At 41.7% G+C, this 11459-nt stretch overlaps 1 protein-coding gene across 3 annotated transcripts in view; it reads left to right on the forward strand.

The window, feature by feature from the left end:
• The window catches only part of LOC120315352, an 8254-nt gene extending 145 nt beyond the window's left edge, over window positions 1-8109 (forward strand). The window contains exons 2-3 of one of the 3 annotated variants that reach the window (XM_039359574.1): window positions 4773-4929; window positions 5951-8109. In XM_039359574.1, coding sequence (XP_039215508.1) covers window positions 6738-7742 — 1005 coding nt within the window. In that variant the 5' untranslated portion in view covers window positions 4773-4929; window positions 5951-6737 and the 3' untranslated portion in view covers window positions 7743-8109. The other 2 variants (XM_039359573.1, XM_039359575.1) reach the window with 2 other exon arrangements.
• The last annotated feature ends 3350 nt before the right edge of the window (window positions 8110-11459 follow it).

Consider the following 11459-nt stretch of genomic DNA (forward strand, 5'->3'; position numbering starts at 1 on the left):
TGTGAATGGCAAACGGCCTTTGCATCGAAGGGGTCACACAAGCAAGGGGTCCAATAAGGAGGGCTGTGAAATTGAAAGCAGGGAGAAAATTAAAGAGAGAGAGAGAGAGTCAGTCTGTGGAGAAATTCATGAGAGAGAGAGAGAGAGAGAGAGAGAGAGAGTCTGTGGAGAAATTCATGAGAGAGAGAGAGAGAGAGAGAGAGAGAGAGAGAGAGAGAGAGAGAGAGAGAGAGAGAGAGAGAGAGATTCTCAGTCTGTGGAGATTCTCAGTCATCCAAGCCACGGTTGTCCCAAAGGTGCTTTTTCACAAGGCAACTGGACTTTCTCGTTTTTCTTTGAAGACGTTTCGTTTCTCCTCCAAGAAGCTTCTTCAGCTCTGACTGGGTGGTGGGGAATGGAAGGATTTATACTTCTTGCAGACAGCTGGTCATTTGCATTCTTTTTAGAGGCCACTTGGATGTATACCTGTGTCCTCAGGGTCAATTGAGTAATGCAAATGTGGAGCCTTCTTGTAACCCTTTTGCATCGCTCAGCTGACCCTGAGGACACAGCTAAGCCTCCAGATGGCCTCAACGATTCTCTAAAACAGGGGTGTCAAACTCAATTTCATTGAGGGCCGCATCAGCATTGCGGTTGCCCTGGGGGGGCCGGGTGTGTGTGGCCAGGTTGGGTGCAGCCTACTGGGTAGGCGTGAATGGAGTGGGTGTGGCCTACTGAGTGGGTGTGGCCAGCTCTACATCATTCACGTCAAGGGTGCCTGTGGGGGCCTGGGCAGGAGTGGGACAGATCTGAGGGTCTCAGAAGGGTGGGACCGGAGCAAGCGCCAAGGCATGGTCCATTTCTTCATTCCTCACAAAGGGTGACACCTCCCCAGCATGCACCCAGGGGGCGGGGGCGATGTGGCAGGGGCTGGTTCCTCACTGTTTCTAGACGGCCTTGTGGAGCTAAGACTGAATGTGTTTCAGCCTAGATGGCCACCACAAAATTGTACATTGGTTCCAAGCCGGCTGGGCCAGGGCCAAGGCAGCGGGGGCCGTTCCCTCACTGTTTCCAGGATGGCTTCGCGGGCCACATGAACCCACTTTGCAGGCCGCATCTGGCCCCCGGGCCTTGTGTTTGACATGTCTGCTCTAAAAGAAGGCAAATGACCAGCTGTCTGCAAGGAGTATAAATCTTTCCATTCCCCACCATCCAGTCAGAGCTGAAGAAACTTCTTGGATGAGAAGCGAAACGTCTTCAAAGAAAAAAAAAAGTCCAGTTGCCACCTGAAAAGGCACCTTTGAGGGGGAGAGGGGGGGGGAGAGAGAGGTGTAAAAAAGTATTGATTGCAGAAATATTGAACAACTCAACCAGATTTCTGGATTGTACTTCTCTCTGGTGTCTGCAAAGTCCCCCTTTTCTATTCACCTCCCTCCCCCCTCAAAAAAATCTGGGCACTGAAGAGTGCTCAGCCTTCAGCCAATCCTTGGAGGTGTTTTGCATGGTTTGGGGGCGGGGGAGCATTGATTGGCAGATGGGGCATGGGAGTCAGCTTGAGACAGTCCCATTGTGCAGATCCTCTCCAGACCCGATCCTGTTTGGCTGTGCTGCAAGGGCTGGGGTGGGGAGAGGAGTGGGAGTAGGAGTTTATAATTCTGAAAAACAGCCAGACTTAAACAAAATGTGCAAGAGCGTTGCTGACATCCTGCAGCTCTCCCTGGAAAAAAGAAAGAAGTAGAAATGGTTTTGAGAGTAAACCGGAATGAAAGGGGTTGAAAGACCTGCCTGAATCAAACTGTATAACTCCTCAAGAGTTGTTTTGATCTTGAAATAACCACAAAATGTAAAATAAAGTTAGAAGCAACTATCAAAAGCCGAACTAAGTTATTTTGAAAGTGGAATAACTGCCGCTAAAGAGACTGACAGGAGGAGGACAATTGTATAGGCCATAAAGAAGAGGGAGAAGCTATTCTCCAAAGTGCCTGAAGGCAGGACAAGAAGCAACAGATGGAAACTAATCAAGGAGAGAAGCAACCTAGAACTGAGGAGAAACTTCCTGACAGTGAGAACAATTAACCAGTGGAACAACCTGCCTCCAGAAGTGGTGAATGCTCCAACACTGGAAGTTTTTAAGAAGAGACTGGACAGCCATTTGTCCGAAATGGTGTAGGGTTTCCTGCCCGAGCAGGGGGTTGGACTAGATGGCCTCCAAGTTCCCTTCCAACTTTACTACTACTATTATTATTATTATTATTATTATTATTATTCCTGAGGAATTCTGGAAGTCGAAGTCCACAAGTCATAAAAGAGCCAAAGTTGCGTACCCCTGGTATAGTAGTCTTCGATTTAACAGCCGTTTGTTTAGTGACCGTTCAAAGTTATAGTGGCACTGACAAAAGTGACTTACGACCGGTTTTTACACTTAACAAACTGTTGCAGCATCCCCATGGTCATGTGATCAAAACTTGAGCCCTTGGCAATTGGCATATATTTATGACCCTGTCAGACCTGCCCCAATCCGATCCCTTAGGGCAGGGCTTTTCAACTTTTTCACCCATTGTACCACTTTTAGGATATGGCAACATCTGAGTACCATCAGTCGCCTAGCAAGGTGACAAAAACTTGATGACCCCCCCACAAAAAGGAAAAAAGTGATAAAGTACAGGTAGTCCTCGACTTACAACAGTTCACTTAGTGGCTGTTCAAAGTTATACAATGGCACTGAAAAAAGTGCCCCCCCAAGCCACAGCCGAGCAAGACACCTGCCCGCCCGCCCGGCCGTGCTCTTCCTCCTGTCCGAGGTTTTCATTGTTGTGAGCATTTCTGTTGAGGATTGACAGCGGGGGTGGGGTGGGGGTGTTTGTTTTTATCCCCTCTGCCTGCTGGGTGGTTGCAGCAGGTTTTGGTCACTTCACATGACCCTGGGACACTGTGACCGTCATAAATATGAATCAGTTGCCAAGAATCTGAATGTAAATCACAAGATCCTGGAGATGCTGCAACATTCCAGCTGATCGGCACTTCTGGGCTCAGCAGAAGTGCCAGGATCAGCGCCGAGCTCCAGCTGGAGCCTGGCGCTGATCCTGGTGCTTCCGCTGAGCCCTGCAGCTCCAGCCATCTCTCGCTCAGGCTTGTGGGGTGCTGCCACCAGTTCAGCTCATTCCCCTCCCCTGCTCCCACTTTTCTAGGATGCTCGCGTACCACCTGCCAGGTGCCAATGTACTACAGGTGGTACCCGTACCACTGGTTGAAAAGCCCTGCCTTAGGGGGAAAAAAAGCTTTCGACTCCGTTTGGTTAAAGCAGTGGTTCTCAACCTTTTTAATGCCGCGACCCCCAACCGGTCGTAAGTCGAGGACTACTCAACCGGTCGTAAGTTGAGGACTACTCAACTGGTGCAGCACCGTTTGCAGAATGGGACTTTTGGCGGGCTCAGCAGGGCAGAGACAGCCTGGACAATTCCGCATATTTTTTTTTTTTTTTTTATTTTTATTGTTTTTTTCAATTGTTTTTTTTTTTTTATGAGTGGGTCTTTGAAGCCATAGATTAGACTCTATTCAAGAGAGTCTATTCTATTGGCTTTCAAAAGCCAATAGAATAAAAGGGAGTAGCTAGCTAAGGAAAAGGGGGAAAAAATGGCAGACTGCGTTGTTTGGCGACCCCCATGAAATGGTCATTCGACCCCAAATGGGGTCCCGACCCACAGGTTGAGAACCACTGGGTTAAAGCAAAGAGTTCTTTTACTAAGGATGTTGGTTGCAGTAAAAGTCAAGCCAGCTCTGAAATCTCCCACGCTCGCTAGGTACCCAAAATAAGGTGTAGGTTTGCCCTCCAGTCCATCCCTCCCTCCGGAACCAGTCCATTTCCAGCCAACCGGAGCTTGCCAAGATGTTACGACAACTCAGATGTTTGGGCGTAATTCGCATATTTTTCAGGGTGCCTGGCCATGGGATGCAGGCACAAATAGAATCCAACTATTCTGGTCCTTCTCACCTGTCATTCCCCTTCCTCCCAATTTCCTATCACGTACATACAAAGCTTTATTGCCTTTTCATCTTTCCTTCTTTCTTTCTCCCCCCCTTTACCCCCTTTCATCCTTCCTCCCCCCCCATTTTTGTTATGGCAGGATGCCTATGAAACTCCCCCCAAGCCGAGCCAGGCAGATCTGACAGACGGTTGCACTGTCCCAAGGTCGTGTGATCATCATTTCTAACCTTCCTAGCCAGCTTCCAGCAAGCAAAGTCAAAAGAATCAGAATCAGAATAGAGCTGGGAGGGACCTTAGAGGTCATCTAGTCCAGTCCTCTGCTCAAGCAGGAGACCCTATACCAAGGGTAGGTAACCTTGGCTCTTTTTATGACTCCTGGACTTCAACTCCCAGAATTCCTGAGCCAGCCATGCTGAGGAGAAAGGGAGAGGTTTCCAAGCTGAGCCATGCTGGCTCAGGAATTCTGGGAGTTGAAGTCCACGAGTCATAAAGAGCGAGGTTGCCTACCCCTGGCCTATACCATTTCAGACAAGTGGCTGTCCAGTCTCTTCTTAAAAACCTCCAATGAAGCATCCACAACGTCTGAAGGCAAGTTCCAGATTCACTTAACGACCGTGTGATTCACTTAACGACTGCCGCAATTCACTTTACTTGTGGCCCCAAAAAAGCTCATTAAATGAAGCAAAACTCGCTGAACAGTTGCCTTGATTAGCATCAGGAGTTTTGTGCTCAATTGTCAATAAGAATTATCTGTAATGAACTGCTCTTTTGGCCTCAGAGTGGTAGTAAGGTGTGTATTTGTGTTTAGGTCATCTTGCTACTTTGAGGGGGGGAAAATGGCGATTCACTGGAGATCTTTGGCCAAGGAATGAACGAAACTGATGCGCAGCGATGACGGAACAAAGAAATAAAACTACAGATTTGGAGAACCTCAAAACCTGCACATCACTGGGGTAGAGAAACAGGTACTTAATTTTTAGGAAGCAGGTGGGGGGGGGGGAAGATAACCTGTCCTTGCTAGAACAATAAGCCAGGCATTCACCCAGGGAAGGCAGATGGAATATTTGTTAGACACAAAAATAGTCACAAATTGAACTCCACTCAGAGTTACAAATAGAAAAGAAGTTTATTAAACTTCACAACAAAGTCTTAAAAAATGACGGTTTTCAAAGCATGGTGGATTCAGGAAGGCAATGCAATGTAGCCAAGCACTGAGCCACACCCCAAATTCCAAAACCACATATTATTATATACCCTATCGCGACACCCCATTCCCTCCCCCATGGCCCCATTGGCTTAGGCTTTGGAGGTTACAATCTATCAGAAGTGCCTAAACAGAATACATTATCTCTGCCCCTGTTTGCTTACATTATACTAATAAGATCCCTCCCCTACTATCCTATATCAATTCTGGAGGAGAGATGTCTCCCATATTCTACACCTGTAAGATCAAGTAGAGCTACCAGGCACCAGAAGGTACTTAAAAACAATTCCTAGATAGTGACTCACACTTGTTAGGAATAAAATTTTAGAATAATAAGTAAAGTTAAGTGACACGTACTCTGTAAAATTTCTACACGCAGACAGATTTCTACACAAAATTTCTACACGCAGACTGCAAGATTTCTACACAATTTCTACATGTACACGTACCTTGGAAGAGTTCTGCACGTAGGCTATAGTATTTCCACACTGAGCTATAGGATTTCATGATAAAGTACATATAAGGGAATAGGTGAAGCAAAATAGTAAGGGGCAGGGATAATGTATTTTGTTTAGGCGATCCTAATAAGATTGTAACCTCAGAGGAGGGGCCAAGGCGTCGGGATAGAATGTATATAATGTGTGTTTTTGCTGTGACCAGGTGTGGCTCAAATATTTACTTGGAGTCCACCACGCTTTGCAAACCGTTGTAGCCAATAAATCTCTGTCTAATTTCAACTTGCTGTTTGGTGTTATTCAGTGGGCTAGAATTTCTACCAACAGTTTTGGCGCCCAACGTGGGTCTCGAGACCGGGATCGTTTGTCTGCACCAGATCCAGAAGGTGATGGGGAAGGCATGCCCTGTTGATTTCGACAGTCTATCTCATCTTGTTGGTAATGGAGCAGCAACGCTTTCCTCGGCGAACCCATAGAGTTGATATTAGACAGAGATACGAATTGAACCGGTGCGTGTGTTGCTGGCTTCCGGGAACTGGGCAACTCCGTGCACGGACCTAGGTAAGTGTTCTGGGGTGGCCAGTATACACTGCCTAGGCAGTCGGTGGGAAGACTGGGTAGGCCTGTGTGAATTTGAGACAGTGTGTGTGTGACATCCCAAGTATCCACTTAGCGAAAGTGGACCTCTGATATGCGAGTGCATATCTAGGGGGATCAGGGGGAGCGAATTAAGGAATTTATGTGAAGTCTCAATTAGAATACACAGGACGGTAAACCAGTATGGGCAACACAGGGAGTACTCCAGGAAAGAAGTGTTTGAGAAAAAGAAGAAGGAACCCCAATTAAATATAGATAAAGAAAGTCCATTAGGGATTTTATTGAGTAATTGGGGAAAACCTCCATATAATGAAATAATTAGTAAATTAGACATAACCAAGGAAGATATGGTTAATTTGTGTTGTTTTGTCTGGTGGGAAGATGAAAAAGTAGAGTGGCCTAGATTAGGAACAAATGACTATTTTGCTTTTCAGAATTTATATGAGTATGTGTCAAGGAAAACATGTAAATCATTAGTCAATGAGTTAGACTATGCTTTAATTTGGAACCCAGGTAAATGGGTCACCTTACTATGAGTGGCCCTAGCCCTCATAAAGTAACTTCAATATATTTACAAAAAGAAGAGAAGAATGAAATAGAGGAAGAAGATGATGAAAAATCCATGAAATATTTACCCCCACTTTATAACCCTAATCTATCACAACCAACAAATGTACAAATACCTATTCCACCACCCCTACTAGCTCCTGTAACACAAGCCCAGGGAGCTGTGAGAGATGGACCCTATAAGGTATTAGTAAAAGAATTGGAACAATTGAAGAAAGATATAAAGAATTTTCCCTTTAAGGATAAACCACTACAGGCTTTTCCTTTAAGAGAAGTACCCAATGGAGTAGATGGCCAAGGACAGGCTCGTATCAGTTTTGTACATGAGCCTTTAAAGGCATCTGAATTACGTGCCTTCAAGAAAGAAATGAAAAGCATGATAGAAGATCCAATAGGGGTAGCAGAGCAACTGGATCTGTTATTAGGAGCAAACATATACACATGGGATGAATTAGGAGTGATACAAAGCACGTTATTTACAGCTGAAGAGAGACAGTTAATTCAAAGAGCAGCAAGAGACATTTGGACAAGGGAACATAACCCCCAAGCACAGAGGGCAATTTTGGCAGATGCAAAGTTCCCTTTAGTAAGACCAAATTGGGACAATAATAATGCTGCAGATAGACAAAACATGGAAGATATGAGAGTATTATTAATAAGAGGAATAAAAGAAGCTGTCCCAAAAGCACAGAACATGAGTAAAGCTTTAATGATAGAACAAAAAAAAGAAGAATCTCCAGCTACATTCCTCCAAAGACTGAAAGACGGAATGAGGAAGTATTCTGGAACTGATCCAGATGACCCAGCAAATACTCTTCTGGTAAAAATACAATTTGTGGTAAAATCTTGGCCGGATATAAGTAAAAAGCTACAAAAGTTGGAGGGATGGACAGGGAAAAGTATAGATGACTTGTTGAAGGCAGCACAAAAGGTATATGTGCAAAGGTATATGTAGAGAAATTTAGGCAACAGAATAAAATGATGGTTGCCACAATAAACCAAGTAATAAAACAAAAGGAAAAGAATACAGAAGGAAAATGGATATTACCTGATGGATAGCAGGTGTTGAATAAAGCCATAACACTCCACGAGGGTTTTAGAAGACGTGTTTCTGAAAGGTATGGCTACAGGAGAGTTTTCACTGTTGTGAAACCATAACGGCCGGATGTCTCATTTTGCAAGAAAGTTAATAGGCAAGCTCTAAGAGCAAAGGAAATTGGGAGAGGAAAGGAGCTCATTGGCTTTTGAACAGTTCCTTAAAATTACAATAATAGTTATTTGTTTGTCAGGAGAAAGTATGAAATGAAATATCTGTATGTGAAAGTGCTTATACAAGCAGTTTGAATGGAAATGAATGTGTGGATATGCTGATCCTGTGTGTGTGTGTGAGAGAGAGACAGAGTGTTTCTCCCCCATCCCAGAATGTGAAAGAAACAGTAAACTGAAGATTTTTTTTGTTGTTACTGTAAAAGTGAAATGGAAAATGCATGTGAAGAGAAAACTATTTTGTTAGTGGTGAAATTGTTGCATAATTTCTTCTTCTTTTCCTGTCTCTTTCCCCCCACTCCCAGCCGGCTGTGTTGCTTTAAGAGCGAGAAAGACAGAAAAGGGGGGTCTGATCTTTTAAACTTTTTTTTCTGCTTAGAATTCTAGTTTGAGGAAGGTGAGCTGGATGTGAAATTTAATACCCATTCTTGCAGTAAGAAATAAGGTTGTTTTTTTTTTAAATAAATGAAATATGAGAAGAACTGGAATACACCTATATAACCATTAACCAATAGAAATGACTTTGAATTGATTTGTTTAGATTTGTAAATGATTTAACCTATTTAATGGAAATTTGTTTCCATCTGAATGGAATCTGATTAAATTGGAATTTGACAAAAATTATATTAAAATCAAAGAGTTGATACTAGAGTTTGATACAAAACTATTTCAGTAACTCAGAATATTTTATTAAGCTTGTTTATTTATTTATTTTGTGGAGTTGCTTTTTGTTGTTGTTTTATTTTATTTTTTTATGTTTTTATCTCTGTGCAGGACACACTGATAAAAAAATAAATAAATAATAATACCTAAGAGAATTGAAGGAATTATAATTCAACCCTTGTTTAAAACGAAGGAGTTGAGAAAAAAAAATTGGGGGGGATTATAAATGAGCTATGTTGTTTTGAATAAAGATTTGTATGCAAACAAACTCAAGCAGAGTTTGGTGAGCGCTCCTTTGTTGGCTCTTTACTAAGTAATCTGTAAATACATACGGACAAAGGAATGGCTAGGGGAGGGATAATTGATACTTTTCTATGATTAATATATGGTTGGTTATACAATAAGTATGATATGTAGACAAATATATAGAATGTTCTATAACATCTAATGGTGGGGTTATTTCAATGCATTCAAGTTGATTTTAAATTACCTTAAGTGGAAAAATTCCACAATATGAAACTCAAATGACTTGGATAAAATGTTTACCTTTAGTATTGTTGCAATACTAAGAACACAACCACAGAAAGATTTAGGATTGTCTCCTTATGAATTGTATGGTGTGTCATTTATGCCTGGAAACATCTCCATGGACTCTTTAGTGACAAGGGATAAAGTAATAAGACATTATGTGCATAAACTGTCGCAGTATCTTGATCATTGCAGGAAACAAGGCTTGCTGATCCAAACACCCCCTTTGGAATTTCCTGTCCACAAGTTTGATCCGAATGTGGAAGGAGGAGAAATTGCAACCTAAGTGGGAAGGACCATTCCAGGTGTTGCTGACCTCTGAAACTGCAGTTCGGATGAAAGAAAAAGGGTGGACTCATTATACACGAGTGAAGGGACCAGTAGCTGAACCAAAAGGACAGTGGACCTGTGTTCCGGGTGACAACTCGTTTAAATTGATATTTTGTAAAATTCATGTTTAAATGTGTTGGTACTGTGACTGTAAATGCCATGTTGATTGTTGTTGTTTCCATTGTATTGACTGTGTAAGATGTACTGGATGTGAAGAACATTTTGGACCATGCGATATAGTACTCATTGAAAAGAAATTGAAACCTTTTGAGGAATATACTGAGACATTGACTGGAGTGGTAAGATATACTCTAAAAGATACTCCTTCAATCCAATTAGTCCAGGAAGAACAATGAGAAGCCTTCATAAAATATCACAGTTTAGAAGAAGATTAATATAAAATATAATTAATATAAATTAATATAAAATGTGAATATTTGTCCCTGGCTGTATATCTCTCCCTCTCTAGGGAGTGATATAGAAGAGCAACAGAAGCAAAAGGATGTGAAGCCTGCATTACCAATGCCACCAAAGGGGTGTATATTTCAATCTATATGTCAATTAAATAAAACACAATATTCAGTTTGTAAGGGAAGAGACAAAAAGATACAATGCTATGATCCATCAATGTCAACATATTTGAATTTCAGTATATATGTGAGTTTAGCTAAAGTAGGAGTGAGACAGAGACCTGAAGGTGAAGAAAGATTAATATACGTCAATTCTACTAAAATATTAGAAAAAGGGGACAGAAAAAGCTTTGATACAATTTGATGCATGCAAAGTATTAAGTTTATCTTATCTCCCCACAAAGTGTGGAGACTCTAGTTGGATCATAGCATATAAACAAAATCATAAATATATGTTCCACTAATTTGAACTTTGCAAATGGAAACCCCAATCAATGGTTACTTTGTGGGGGATCTATTAAATGTTCAGGGTGGAGTTGTGTGTGTGATTACACTGGAGGAGGTTATCCAGGATGTAATGGATTACCAAATTTAAAAGAATATATGGAACTAATACGATGGAGTTGGAAATCACTAAGAACCATTCTGATATAGTAAGTTATGGATTTGGGATAGACGGAACAGGAACAGATCCATTAACTTATATCACTATAAAGAAAGAAAAGATATATTAGCGAAGGAAGGAGGGGTATGTGGGAAGTTTAATTTAACGAATTTTTGCTTACAAATAGATGAAACAGGTGCAGAAGTGAAGCAATTAACCACTGAAATGAGACAACTTGTACATGTTCCAGTCCAGACTTGGACTGGTCTTTTAGATGAAGGCGGATTTTTGGGAGGAATCTTTCGCAATTGGAAACAAGCATTATTCATGGTGGGCATAATATTATTAGGACTAATGTGTTTGCCCTGCCTAATTCCTATGATTAAAAATTTAGTCCATACAACTGTAACAAGTATAATGAATGGCATCAAACGGGAGGAAAAGATACAGGCACTGTTAGGCTTTAAGGAAATCAAAGACAAAGTAGACATAACAGAGAATAATCACAAAGAAGAGATTGAAATGAATTTAAGAAGATTCTAAAATTTTATTAAGTATAAAAAGAAAAAGGGTGGATCTGTTAGGAATAAAATTTTAGAATAAAAAGTAAAGTTAAGTGACACGTACTCTGTAAAATTTCTACACGCAGACAGAAAGATTTCTACACAAAATTTCTACACGTAGACTGCAAGATTTCTACACAATTTCTACATGTACACATACCTTGGAAGAGTTCTGCACGTAGGCTATAGGATTTCCACACTGAGCTATAGGATTTCATGATAAAGTACATATAAGGGAATAGGTGAAGCAAAATAGTAAGGGGCAGGAATAATGTATTTTGTTTAGGCGATCCTGATAAGATTGTAAC

This window comes from Crotalus tigris, unplaced genomic scaffold (genome assembly GCF_016545835.1).
Source record: "Crotalus tigris isolate CLP2741 ecotype Arizona unplaced genomic scaffold, ASM1654583v1 scf7180000019079.287715, whole genome shotgun sequence".
NCBI classification, from domain to species: Eukaryota; Metazoa; Chordata; class Lepidosauria; order Squamata; family Viperidae; genus Crotalus; species Crotalus tigris.